The following is a 15,084-nucleotide window of genomic DNA, read 5'->3' on the forward strand; positions in this document are numbered from 1 at the left end:
GTGTGTGTGGCTGGTTAGCAGCCAGCTACATAGTCCATGCTTTACAGACCGAGGGGCTTTGGTAGCTCAAAACAAACACGCCCCAGGTCTCCGTCTCTTTCGAGGTCAAACCAGAGCGCTTAGCCTTGAGTGTCTTTGTTGAGCACCACAAAAAGAGAGACAATATGCTCTTCCGATTATCCCTCTTCTTCCGTCTCTTTCTCTCCGTCCCTCCTTTTATCTGTCTTTCTTTTTCTACTGACCTTCAGATGAATGGGACTCTGTGTGCAGACATAGTTAGCCGGCTGCCAAATGAAGGGTCTAATTATGAGCTGTGTTATTTTCTGTGCAGAACAGGATGCAACCGGGTCAGGATGAAAAACGGTGACTAGGATGGAGAGAGAAAAGAAGGCAGGAGTAGAAGAAACAGAAAGTCAAAAAGGAATGGGAGAGTGCTCATTAAAGGTTGCATCGCTCTTATGCAGTGATCTAACAACATTAACTCTGCATTTGGAACAATAATATGTCCTGTTATTTCCCGGTAAAAACTTCTGTGTTGTTTTTTTCTAATTATATTTCATCTACAGTGCAATATCGCACTCTTTCCAAGAGAAATTCAGCTTATTCTAAATGTGTTACGATAGGATCAGTTGCTCCCTTAAGTTCTAGTGTCGTATAAAAATGAAGTAAATCCATATTTCTGTTAATCTGTTTTTTTCTTCATTATTTGTTGCTCTTAGTTGTGGCGCTGTGAGTCCTGGCAGTGCCTCCACACGCTGAGCGGTCACCAGGACTGTGTTCGAAGCTGCAGATTCTCCTGGGACAGCCGATGCCTCGCGACTGGGGACGACAACGGAGAGATTCGGGTGTGTGTTCAAATCAACCCCGCAATTCACTTCACCTTATTGAGCCCTTAATTGCAACAAAAAAAAAAGTGACGTGCAGAAGAAGGGAAGAGTGATGTTTACGAGGAAAATGAGGGAGCAAAGAGAAAAGTGGAGGGACTGATGGTGGTGATATGAAAGAGATGATAGCGGGTGCAGGCCTCCCACCTCAAGAGGGGAGGGAAAGGACTCAGGCTGCCAAACTGGATCCCGAAGGTTTTGACATTGGCACCGCCCGTCTACTAACAGAAAATAAATGAAAAGTTAAACTGTGTTCTAAGATGAAGACGAGGAGAAGTCGTCGAGCTCCAGTCGGCCTTTATAGCCTGCGTAAGTCAACGAGGGGTTAATGCCCTTGAGTGGCCTCCGGGCTGAACCATTATCCAGAGATGGCCCAATCCCTCAGATCCAATTACATGAACCACACCGAAATCTCACCCCTGTTTCTATGGCAACAAATCTGAGTCATTCGGCACTAAAAGAAAGCCAAGAGTTAAATATAGCCGTACATGTGATGTGTCATTGTCAAAGGCGCCTGGCATCTGAACACTTGCATAACAGCTGCATTATAAATGATTTTCTGCACCAGGGATCACCGACCATCCTTTCATTATGTATACATGTGGTGCTTTATGGGTAATTTCTCATTTGGGTTAACACACGGTTCACTCTCGACTCACGCGGTGTCTTTCCGGAGCTCTCAGCCACATCGGGTGAAGTTCATGAACATGCTCAGTGGCCATGTAGATGGTTTGATAATCATCACTTGACCTTAGGATGACACGTTGGTCATATCTGATCCAGTTGCGGTCTCCGTGGCCTCAGAAAGGAGGACATTTTCATGGATGAGAATGCTTACCAGCGCCTTTACATGTACCTCTTTGAAAAAATGTTGGTCACCAAAGCGCAGCGAATCCTGGGATAGGTTGGGACGGGAGGGATTCACCAGTTGGAGCCCTCGCTTCTCAGAGTGGAAAGGACGCGTGAGAAGCAGCCTCTCAAGGATGCTGCCCCTGAACGTGCCTACACTGTCCTCTCATATCATGACCACCTGTAGCACATGAGCAAAACAGTTGAGTCAAATGAAAACAACTGAACAACTGAGCAAAATCCGTCCGCCTAAACATGTGGCTGAAAATCGTGTTAGTCCATAGTAAGGAATACATTTTTATAAAACCTTTATTTTTCTGACAAATCTTTAAATTCCATCACAGCTGGCATCTTTGTAATCTTCTCTATGGATGGTTTTATAATGTTTGTATTTTCACAGCTGTGGAGCGTCAAAGATGGCTCCTTGCTGAAGATCTGTTCGCGGGACGGTAAAGATGGCATGGACTCTCTCCACGGCGGCTGGGTGACCTGCCTGCACTTCTCCCCAGACAACTCTCTCCTGGTCTCGACTGGCGGCTACATCAAGGTACGATAACGCATCAATCCTATTGTTAAGATCCACGATGTATTCACTGTGTGGAGTTGAAGAGTCACGATGGGGAAACAGGTCAATTATGATCTTGGGAAATGGGATGAACCTGAGCTAAGTGTCATAGCAAAAGATCTGAATACTTAAGACATCATAAAAATATTCTGCATTAACTGTCAAATGTTTAATATTAAATAAAAAATTCAAAGATCAGGGTATTAAGTGATGGGGAAGTCAATTTATTTGCGTATAAAGCTGCATCATAACAACATGTGAATACAGGGAAGCTATCTGAATTCAGGCAGTAGATACATGTATGTGTGTGAGAGGGAGAATCAAGGTTGAGTGACTGAGTTGATTTCGAGGTGTTCAATGTGGCACAGTATCAACAACACAACTACTGTATGTTCCAACATGCATCAGGGATATATAACCTCGAGAACTGCATCGGCTCAGGTTTATATAAAAACGCTTGATACCTTGGAGAATGATATCAATGCCTCTTTGTGACGAAACCAGAATAGTGTGTGTGTGCTTGCGTGTGTGTGTGTGCGTCCACGCCTCTTATTGCTTTTACTTTTACAGGAGATGGGGTCACAGAGCGGACAGTCTCAGCTGGGCTCTGATAGGCTATTTGCTGGGCAATGATGTAATCCTCAACAGAGAGCAGCTCTGATCGATGAGGCTTTATATCTCACATTACTGTGTGGGGGGTTGTGTTGTGTGTGTTTGTGCGTGTGTGCATGCATGTGCATCTTTGTTTATACCTGTGTGTGTGGGTCGACAGAGATGTTACTGTGAAAGTCAGTGATGCTGTTCTTCAGGCTCTATGTGGACAGACACACACATTAAATCAGGGTTAGGGTTACTACAACGTTTTTATTGGTTCCTTTTTGAAAACTGTAAAGATTTGTATTGACTCAATAGAATCAATAGAAGCTTGAGACACTGTCCCGCTCTGATTGAAGCAATCGTCCGTCACTCATCGGCTTTGTCCTCCGTTACATTACCACGACAGCCATGACTATTCTGTTAATCAGCTTCTAGATCACTCCATTCCTCCATTGCGCAGACATTGCGTGGATGTGGGAAGCAGTGAGGGATTATTATGCCTGTCTTAAAGGATGTACCCCTGAGTCGGGAGCTTTGATTGATTAATTGTGCTGCGTGTCGGCTGGACAGCTACGAGGGGCCACGCTGTCCGTCACAGTAATTACCGTGACAGGGTGTGTACCTCGCGTATCGCCCGCTGAGTGAAGCAGCAAGATGATAATCTACCTGTCTCTCTGTTTTTATAATCATTGCCGTCTCTGTGCTCACCTATTTTACAATTAGCAAATGTCACAGAAAGAAAACTTGGTGACTGCACTGACTTGTTAGTTCTCCCATGTTTCTGAGCTGCAGATATATGGATAAAAAAAGCTGAGCAAGAATACCAGCGTTGTCAAAAAGAAAATCATGGACGTCAGTCTTGGAAACAGGTTTGGCAACCGTCTGCACATCCCCATAAGGGTCTTTGGTTTGTGTTTATCCTCAGCCGGTGAAAGGGAAAGATTTCGTTACTGAGGATCAGTGGGATTGTGTTAAATTTGCCTTTGAATCATAGTTGTCGACTGATTGATATTGAAGTTTGGCTGTGATACAATACAGCCCCAGAAAGCTCTGGAAAAATGACTTTACTGAGCGTTGAAAACTTCTTTAGTTTTTCATACTTTGAAGCTGAATTTTTTTTTACTACATATCGTGATATTAAGGAAAATGGGAAATATTGCTGTTTTTACAACGTGTGATGTTTCTTTGTGTACTATAGTCCCGGAGTTACTGTGCTCAATATTGTTTTGGAGATGAGAAATAAAGAGATTCAAGCTCAACTTTATCAGACGCTACAGATAAACAGTAATCCACAGCTCTAAGCTCCAGTAAATTATTATGCACCCACACAAAAGAATTCCAAGGCAGTCACAAATCCGTTTTATGGCTTTCTCATAAACACTGTTGAGATAAGAATATTATGGATTATGTGTTACCATAAACACAGCCCCTCGAAGCATTGTTTGTTTAATTGCTATGGTGATAATTGTATTAATCATAATATAGATCAATTAAAAATGTGTTCTGCAGCAGATCCATACACAAATAAAAAAAAGCAATGATGGTTCATATTAACCGTCCTCAGTGTCAGTGTTCCTGGAAGAGAATAACAACAGGAACGAGCAGAGACGACATGTTTTTCTTACCATGATACGACTCAGTGGAGGGTTTTCAGCTTGCGCACAATGACTCAGTGTGTTGCTGTTGCCGTTTAAATGGGATGATGTTGTCATTGGTCGGATAAGAGCAGGAGAAGTGACAGCAGGCGCTGTCTCCCCTGGTCCTCGCTGAGTCAATCAGTTGAAATGATGTAACACGAGGTTCGTAGCAACTCATCTTGCCTCTTTCTACTTTTGTCTTTGGCTCCACACATCGAACAACGCTTCTCTTGTTTGCTCCAGTATTTTTTCTATCAGTGCTTCTGCCTTAATCAGCTCTCAAGCTACTTTTTTTCAGCCTCTCCTTTTCTCCCTGTGTTTCACTCCCTCTGCCTGCATGGTCGTCTGAATGTGTGAATGTAATTAAAAGCAGCAGGCTGTTGTGCGGGGTTGTGTACTTGCCCAGTCCCCTGTTGTGCGTAGTTACCTGTGCAGAGTGTTTAATTAAACATTTCTCGTGCTCCTCATCACCAGCGTTTCACTTTACATAATAAAAACACAACGTCCGTGCTTGTGTTGGTGCATTAGGTAAGCGTACATGCTTGTGAACAGTTAATTGTGTATTTTTTTGTGCGTGTGCGTCAGGAGGTGATGAAGCGGTGCTTACTGAAAGAGGCCATTATATCCGACACTGATTCCCATCAGTCCTCTGTCCTTCTGCTCCACATCCTATTAGGAAATACCTGTCTCACACCTGGCCTTGTTGTAGACGCACACTACCAAGGACACACACACACACACACACACCCAAACACACAAAAGGACACACAAACTGTAAATGCTGATGAGTCGATCTGTCACAGAGGGATCCAAGAGGGAGGCAGCAGGTGTGAAAGGGCTCATCCTAACTGTGAGAACACACAGGCCCAGCAGCCCAGAATAATTCACACCAAACTGTAACAAAGACACAAAAGCACAGAAAAAAAACTGATCATAGACTGCTTTCAGACATGCACTGATACCCCCCCACCTTCCCCCATAAAGTCCCAGAGGAAAAAAGTCACCAGAATATCTGTATTTACAGTCTATGATAATGACACGTATTTCTAATCGTACCTGCTTTTATGCTGTGAACAGTTTCTCCGATTCTAACAGGTCTTTAATTAATCTTAATCGATATCTCTTGGGTGTATACTTCATTAAACCAGCTGTCTAAAGTGCTGTCTTGTCAGCCCCGGGAGGTCGGACCCGGTCTGAACTGTTAATCCCCCTGTTTCATTTGGTTCTGACTCACCGATACGTCCATCATTCTGCTGTTCACCTTGTGGGGAAATCTGCACGAGGGAAAATAGTAAGAGTCTGCTTAATTCAGACCTCTGATTTGTTTGGTTCACTTTGAGCAAGGCACTGCTGCTTCAGTCGCCAACAGGCTCGTGAAGGGCAGCATCCATCTTGTGGATACTTCGGCAAAAATGAAGTGCACTTCGTACGACCTGTAGTTTGAAATTTTGGGAATTTTATGAGCTGTGCTGTTTACTTTAGCGCTGTAGTGAAACCTCCCAAGGGTTCATATGCTAGTAATAAAATATATATTCACTGTTGTGGAAATTTGTGCTCACTGATTTCCACATCAGTACTTTGTGATCACATGACATCCGGAGGGAGCCTCACTGTGTCAGATGTGTGGGCGCCTCTTCTTTATTTATGCCAGTCAGTCGCTTCTCAGCAGCAGAGTGCACAGAGAGTCCCCCCCCCCCCCCGTTCATAAGGCATATATCACCTGGGCGTACTTGCAGATCTCTGAGGATGTAGAGGAGGTTGTGCTGTGAAGTAAAATGTAAATTAGAGGGTGAGCAGAACAGATCATTTATTTACGTTTTTACTTTCTATCTTTAATCTTACTTTATATCAGAGCCTCTCCTGCAATGCTTTGTTTCTAGAACTGTTATTGCCAGCGACTGTTGATCAGTGTAAAAGCATGATCATGACAGTATTTCACACATATTTAAATATTTGTGTTTTCATGTGGAATGTCATGCGCATGGAAAACATTTGCTTCAGTGCCCTCTGCAGTTATGACAGCTGCATGTTTGTGCACATGCACATGCACGTGCGCGTCCTCAAGACACAGATAAACAACCTGCTCCTCAAAATATTGCTCCACAGAACGACTAAAGACCAAAAAACCCAACTGGATATAACAAAAAAAGGTAGATACAATTTCTCTTCTTTTGTCTCCGAGGCTCTTGTGCACACGCTCATGCACACGCACACACAGACACACTAACTACAACATCCCCCCCAACACACACACTCATTCGCACACTGACATTTGTAATACACACTCGCACTTCCAAACAGTGTATCCCCAGATGGGTGGGAGTGTTTTAGATGACAGTTCTCTCCTGCCACCATTGTTGTCAGACATCACTTGTGATGGAAGAGAAAGAAACAATTTCACCTTATCTCACCTTCCTACCCCCCCCCCCCCCCCCCGCTTTCACTCCCTATTCCTCTGCCTCTGTGTTCCCACCAGACCTCCACCTTCCGCCGTCTACTTCATTGCTATCTCTCAGTTTTCGCGCCGTACTTTTGTTTTTCTCTCTCTGCTGTCGTTTTCCTCATCCGTCCATTTTGGTGACCTCACATTTGAAGTCTTCCTCCCTCGCTGGAAGTTGGGACATTTTCCGTTATCACACTCAAATCCCTTTTCACCGTGAGGCTGTTTTTATGCCTCCTCGCCTTGAGGGAATTTCTACAAATTAGGTTTGCACATTCACATGGACATATAAGATGAGCTGATTAGATGTTTGAGGTCAAAGGTCAAGGTCACTGATATATTTGAAGCACCCATCAGGCGCAGGTACTCAGTGGAGGATGTCTGAAGTTCAACGACAACACAAAACCATTTCTTTCCTTGTAAATGCATTATCTTGAGAAGGCCCTGAGAGGATCCTTTCAAATTTGGCACAAATGTTCACTCAGAAATTAACTGATCAGATATTAGTGGTCAAGGGTCATCAGGACATCTCAAGTCTCCACTTTCCTCAAATCTTAAGCAGCTGTCGTCTTGGACTCAAAGATCCACTAATTCGATTACAGTGGTTAAAGGTCACGATAACCCCCCAAAAAAAGAAGCTTGTACTGGCTGGTGGAGGCATTCAACAGAAGGTCAGTAATTCTATTTCCCAGCGTATCTGACTAAAGCTCCCTCAGGTCAGTTGAGATTGCTTTCACCCAAAAGGTGTCAAGTCAGCCTCCCTCCTGCCTTCTCAGCCAGAGCCATCATCGCTTAGCGCGTCCTAATGAGGCCTCGGTGGGGCAATGAACTATTACTGTCAATCATCACGCCAAGCCAGAGTCCAAACGAAGCGGGGGGGGGAAGGAGGCTAGGGATGAACGTGATGAAATGAGGGAGAGAAGGTTGATCTGACCTTCCCTCAGGAGATTTTTTGATGGACGGCCGATCTGTCAAAGATCGAGAAGCGCTCGGATAGCGAGGAGCAGCTGAAGGGAAAGGATGGAGCGGAGAGAAAGAGCAGTCACCTCTCTGAGGGATTGATCGGGTTATCAAGCTGTCAAGATTTTTGTATAATGACATTGGCTGAGCTGTGAGTAAATGTGTCTCCATTTCCTTTAATGGCAGAGCAGATGTTAGGGTTTTGATCAAGGCTGAACATCAGTCAGTCCAAGTAGCGACTCTTATTGCTCAGGCTGAAGTGATGTTGCCTGCAGGTGCCGCTGCCTGAGCTCTGTTTTCATTTCCGAAGCCATAAATATACATTTTTTTCCAAATGCAGTCTCTAATGGTTGAAAATAGCACAGCAGGTTATTTGTTGTTTATTTAAAAATAAAAATGGCGTTTTAGATACCAGGGGGTTTGTTTACCAGTGTCTGAGCAGAGAGCGTAGAAGAATCCGGAAAATAAGTTTACATAATTGATGGATTTCTTTTCAAGAGTCACAGCCATGTTTTAAGATGCTTGAAAATAAATAAAACACAAAATGGAGCTTATCTTTGAGAAAATGCCATGTGATCAATTTAAAGGAGACTTATGATTCCAGTTTTATTTCAGTTTTTCTTTCCTCTTGTGTGTTTTATGTTATTTGTGTATGTCCGTGGTGATTGAAGCTCCTCTCTCTGACAGAAAACACTGAAACTCCTGAAACACCTCGTCAATGGTTAAGAAGTAAGAGTGGTTGACCAATTACAACTGAGTGGAAAGAGAAGCTGCATCAATGGCCAGTAGAGGACAGGGATGTGTTTCCCTAACATTAGAGCATGTGAACCTTTACACCCGATGACACAAACTCAAACTATGAACCTGAATATGAGCTTAATATGTCTCTTTTAAAATACTCATTTTGTTATTTTTATTGTGTAGGACTCTCTTCCTGTCCTAGCTACAAATCAGTACCTTGATGTGAATGGCAGTAGTAGCCAAGTCACGTACATTTTATTTATATATATTTCCCTTAAAGAGTGGTGTATTGCATGTGACAGGCTCTGTGATTAGTTTTAATTTGACAATGGGGAAAAAATCCCTCCACAAACCTCTCGATAGCGGAAATAAATGAGAAAACTCTGGAAAAACAAATGAGGAAGGAAAAGGAATTCTGTTTCAGGACAAAAAACTATAAATGCAATACAACAAAATTCGAATTTCGTTTGATCTCCTGCAGCACATCTCAGAATATTGACCTCTTTGCATTTCTCTCGGATATTATTGCAACCGCACAGACTAACCCCCGCCCCTCGGCTTTTACTTTCATCCGTGCACCGCCCTCCCACTTCCTTCAAAGTTTAAATACCATCCTGACAACTGGTGTCTACTGGGAGGACACGTATGTCTGCGACCCGGCGGAACGAAGCCACCGTGTTGGTTCGAGCAGCTCTCGCGCTTTTGATTCCATTCAGCATGTTTTCATGTCTTCCTGCCGTTTCAGAAGCAAGCACCCTGCAGTGCTGTGGCGGCGTAGCAGCAGACCTACCTCTAAAAATAACTACACACACTCACAAGATGCAAAACAGTCCCTGAAAGTGCATTCATCTTTTTATTCTTAGAGTCCATTGTTCTATTTTTTCCACCATCTCTTTTTCCAGAGGCATCAGAGGTTATTAAAACAAATGTAAATCTCATGATTCACACCTTAATTCCTCACGTCTACATCCAGAGTAAATGTATTTTACATACGTCCTTGACATCCTGCTTCGGCATCTGCGTTTCTCTCCCCCACGCCCGAGACAAAGCGGGAGTGAGGAACTTTGAGCGAGTTGAGCTCAGAACGAACTTGGCCTGGATTCTGTGCTCTTCTTCTCGGGCTCCGGGTACAAACACAGGCTGGTGAAATATTTATCTGTCTCTGGGAGGCAGTTGTTTCCCCCGCGCTGCTCATTAAGCCGGGGTTAATTGTGTCTCACGCTGAAGAAGAGGGGCCTGTGTGTTTGTGTTTGTGTACGTGTGTGTGTGTGTCTGTGTGTGTATTTTAGTTGTGCAACCATTTAGACAGAGATGAGCTGAGGCAGAGTGGAGATGTTGATGGTGTATTCTTTGTAAAATGTTTGGCCACACACAGAGCCATAAAAACGAATTTACAAATCTGGTCAATTTCATTGCCATCATTAAATCATTATAGTATTACTGACAGCATATTACAATGCAGCTAATGAACGTCCTTGCCATTCAAACTTTATTATTACATTACATTACATTACATGTCATTTAGCTGACGCTTTTATCCAAAGCGACTTACATTTTTAGAACACTCATCATTTTATGAGGGGCCATCAAGGGGTTCAGTATCTTGCCAAGGACACTTAGGCATGCAGATGGGATAGAGTGGGATTCGAACCGGCAACCTTCTTGTTGCAGAGCACCCGCTCTATCCCCTAGGCCACACTCTCCCCTGTCAGAGGTGAAGAATGCAAACAAATGAGATACGTCCGGTTTGAGGAAACAAATTTTCTTCAAATGAGTATTTAACCTAATTAACTATAAACTGAGTAAGTCGGTGAAATATTATCAATAACTTCCCACATTTCTATGAATACAATGTTTTCATACCACCTATAAAGTTCTAACACATCTTTGCCTTTCTGTGGTTTTAAGGACTGAGTTCTGAGAGCGAATGAAAGGACTTGACTGAAAACACCAGAGCTTTGTTCATCTTCAGATCTCCATCTATCCAATCCATCCATCCAGATTTCATATTAATCTCTTTCTCTGTACTTCAACCTCCTCTCTCTCTTCATTATTTCCCTCTGTTTCTCGCACACATCATCGATTTATTCCCTCTTTTATGTTTCTGTGTCGCTTTTTCTTACTCCCCAGCTCCTCTTTCTCCCCTCCCCCACCAGCTAATATTTTCTGTCTGACATTCTTCTATGTTCTCTCTCTCTCTCCGTTTTCGAATTCTCTCTGACAAATCTCGGATCTGCCACTTTCGTGTACACTGTAAGGTTTGACAGAAAAGAGAGAGGTGTGTGGGAAAGAAAGAAAAATGAACAGGAAGAGGAAAGAATGAAGGAGAGAAAGAAGGTGTTGGGGAGAAAAGTGTGGTGGATTGTCTGAGCATCAATATTTCAGTGGACGGAACCTTGGATGAATAATTCAAACTCGATGTCACACTGTTTCCCTCCCAGCAGGACTTTTGGCGCGGTCTCAGACGCACAAACACACACACAAACACACACACACAATCATTTTCTGAAACGAAAGGTGGCCTTACAGAATCGCCTGAATCTCCATCCAGCTGGTCCCCCCCCCCCCCCCCCTTCTCTTTAATCTCCCTCCCCTCCTACCTGCTGGTCGTCGCTCGAGTCTTTATGATTTTTTATAAAGCGTCGAAACTCTACCTATTCCCCCTGGACCCTGTCGGTGAGCTATTTATGTTAGAGGGAAGATTAATTACTTCCCTCCTCCCCGTCTGAAAGATGCCACCGTACGCTCCCACACACACACACACACACACACACACACACACACACACACGGACAGGTATTTCCGTTATGTAAGCGCTGCAGACTTTCCATCAGGTGGTCTCAATGAGCAGACCCATTTAGCCTCACCTGAGCTAACGCTGAGGGACAGTCGGAGTAGATTTGGTGCCCCTCTGCTGAGAGTTGGATTGAATCGGGGTCACACACACACAAACAAAGACACACACACACACACACACACACACACGCAGCCCTCACGGCTTCCCCCAGTCGTGATTGTGACCCCTGTGTTTGTGAGCTTGATGCTGAGAGGGAGCTTATCTGAGCAGGCAGTGTTGGGGCTTTACAGATAAGGGGTCGGTCGCCCTTGTTGTTCTGTGCCATTAGGTTTGTGGTCTCTTTTATCCTGTGACATCATTCTTACCACACAACGAACAAGGGTCTGAATAGTCTTGCTTTAACGTTAACGTTGCTCAGCAAGACGACTGCTTTGCTTATCCTGACAGAGACAAGCTGTAGAACCTCTAGAGCATACATGACAGGATCAGGTGCATGTGAATGGGCCCTTTATATTTAAATACTTTATATTAACATCGGGAGACGGCACCCTATAAGGAGGGCCGCCATGTTTTTTTTTTTAGTAGTCCAAACTGGCCAAACTAAATATTTTGAGTTCTTTAGGCAACTGCAGGCTAACAAGGTGAGGTGAGGCGTATTCAGCTGCAGCATGCAACTTCACCACTAGATGTCGCTACATTCTACACAGTGAACCTTTAAATAGAAACTCTGTGTTAATCTAAAAAGCACTAAACAGAAACATGATATGAACTCATACCCTTTCGTTTCTAACTGGGATTAATAATGAAGGAAAACTATTAGCCGTTGTACGGAATAATCTTCATAATATTTTTGACCTTCGTTTGCCGTATGAATTCTAGATTGTAATCTACACACTAAATATAAGTGTGTGTCATTTAAATGCTAATTCATTCAAGTCCCCTCTATGTACATATTTCCTCTTGGCCCCACTGTGTCTGTTCCTTACATTAGTATTCCTGTAATGTGCAGCTAACGTTGTAGCAGCCTCATTTCCCTGCCATTCTTCAAGTTAATTTCAGCAGCCTCAGCACAGACTGAAGCCAGGATGCTGCGCTGGATGTTTGGCAACACAAAAAAAAAAACGAGATGGTCACACATGGTAAACACACCCGGGGGTATTGTCCTCTCGCCAGCAGTGTGCACTGTACAGTCATTTAGCGTCTACGTGCTCCACTGGCTCTCCCATAAATCAATGGTCCTGTAGTGATGCTGTTGATATCAGCACATCAGCCATCTGCTCCGAGGACATGTGCTCCGTGTCACATACATAACACTGCCGCGTGTTCCCCTAAGAGACACTGGCCCTTATGGAATCTGTCTCGCTGTTGTTATGATGAGTGTGTTTCTTTTTTTACCATTTACAGCATCTCTAGTCTTCATTTGTGTCTTTGTTTGGTGCTCGTGTGCCCTCTCTTTTCATTCTCTCTCCTCTCCCATGTCTTAAATCGAAGAAATCTGACTTCTTCTTCACTTCCCCTGTTCTCCCCTTCTCGAGCCGGTCCATTAATATGCATTTCACCCAGTCTGGTCTCATCACCGTCCTCTGGTGTAAATGATTCAACACAGTGGATTTCTGGACTTTTTTTTTCTTCCTCTTCTTCATCGTAAATCCAGTCTCACTCGCAAGCTAACATGTTTGTCCTCACGTTTCTCTCCGTTCCGCCATCAGTTGACTCTTTCAAACATTTACTCTGCACCAGCTCTTGTCTCCACACATCACATCTCCCTGTTAATCCTTTTGTCTGTCAGCAGCTTCAGTGTTTTTGTATCTCGACTTTCTCCGATCTGTGCCTTTTTTAAATTCTCTATTTTCTGTATTTATTCATTAATGTGTGTGTGTGTGTGTGTGTGTGTGTGTGTGTGTGTGTGTGTGTGTGTACGTGGAGGCATCTGAGTGTTATTTCTTAGTTTGAGCTGTCAGAGCTTTGGCAGCCAGCAGCATGTTTCCCTTCCATTCAAATGCAATTACAATTTGGAGTCTCATTCCCTCGTCTCTGCACATCCTGGTTTCATCCCTCCACCTGTCTATCGATCCCTCCTTCATCACGTCTGCGTTTCTTCATCCAGCCACGTGTCGTACTCTCTCCATCCCTGGATAGAACAATACGGTTTTCTTTTGTAATGAAAGATCCTTACAAAAATAATATATGTTGCTCTTGATTAGTTTTTCTGTCAGCAGGATTCTGCAAAAAACTACCGAACGGATTTCCATGAAATTTGGTGCAGACATGGGTCAAGTGAGAAGTCATTAAATATTAAGCAGGTCCAGACAAAGGGGTGGATTCGAGATAGATTTTTTTATCACTCGCTATTTATTCTAGGAATAAGTCACAGATTTTGACTGCTGGGCCTTTAATTAGGAGCAATTCTAGTTCGGTCATTAAACTGGGGCTGATATATTGCTCTAGGTATCATAGTGTGACCTTTCAAAATCCTTTTCAGGTATGAAATAAAAACTTAAAATTTTTCCTCTTTTAAAATCATCCATCTTAATTTGGCCACACTTTACTTTACAGGGCCCCACATTCTCCAGCTTATTCCCTGGAAGATTTCCACACAATTTGCTAAAAGTGAATTTATATTCGGCTGAATTACAAGGATCTTTTCAAAATAGGCAATTTGGTGAAAGTGAGAGATCTATGACGCCTCATCCCCTGGATACTGGAGACTAATACAGAGTGATCCTGTGCTATGTTTGTTTTGCAATAATTATTCAGAGCAAGAGGAGGAAACAATGATATGGTAAATATATTCATATGCATGTATTCATGTATATATTTGTGTGTGTGTGGTGAAAGAATACGAGCTGGGTGAACGGTTGCTGCAGCCCTTGTGAATATTAATCTCACAATGCAGATGTTTTGCAGCTGCCTCTCATCGTGTGTGAATCAGAGTCCAGTAATCTTCAGGACAACCAAACACTGATTTGTGTTTATTTTACGTTCACTCTTATGTTCATATTCACAGTCGACAAAAAACACACAAAATTAATTTGTGTTGAAATGTCCGGTCCGCTGTCTGGACACATTTGGCCTCGAGGGCAGCAGAGATTTAAATAGCATCTCAGATTCATCACGGTGCTGTGCCACCAACAGAACTAAACTAACAGACATTATGTAAAGAAGCTTTTTACATTAGTAGCAGTCAATTGAATGTTTCCTGGTAGCGGGTCCAGTTTTTCTAGCAGCGCCTGGTGTAAAGTATTTTTCCTCTGTGATTCCTGGGTGATTCCAGGTGAGGAAGCCACGTGATGAGAGAATTGATTTCTCTTTACAACAGTGAATTATTAATAACGGGTTAGCCGGCCTCTGACTCTGACAGATACTTACGAGCTATGTTTTTAAAACGGAAGATTAAAAAAAGGTTTATTGTCGGATCTGAGATGTGTCAAAGTTGAAATTGACGACCCCCCCATCCCCCCCCGCCCACCCCTCCTGCCAGGTTATAAATGATTGACTTGATGTGTCTCTGATGATTCATCCCAGTGAGTTGCAGCTTCAATGGAAAGAAAAAAAGACTTTAAACTGAGATTAAACAGAATCACTCAGGAAAACTGCTCTGGGGGTGGTGAGTT

The 15,084-nt window shown here is 43.3% G+C and overlaps 1 protein-coding gene across 4 annotated transcripts in view; it reads left to right on the forward strand.

The window, feature by feature from the left end:
- The window catches only part of apaf1 (apoptotic peptidase activating factor 1), a 32,971-nt gene that overhangs the window by 15,797 nt on the left and 2,090 nt on the right, over window positions 1–15,084 (forward strand). For 3 of the 4 annotated variants that reach the window (XM_062382950.1, XM_062382952.1, XM_062382951.1), the window contains 2 exons: window positions 720–845; window positions 2,134–2,280. In XM_062382950.1, coding sequence (XP_062238934.1) covers window positions 720–845; window positions 2,134–2,280 — 273 coding nt within the window. Of the gene's footprint in view, window positions 1–331; window positions 685–719; window positions 846–2,133; window positions 2,281–15,084 lie in introns of those variants that run through there. The other variant, XM_062382953.1, reaches the window with a different exon arrangement.

Source organism: Platichthys flesus, chromosome 23 (assembly GCF_949316205.1).
Source record: "Platichthys flesus chromosome 23, fPlaFle2.1, whole genome shotgun sequence".
NCBI lineage: Eukaryota > Metazoa > Chordata > Actinopteri > Pleuronectiformes > Pleuronectidae > Platichthys > Platichthys flesus.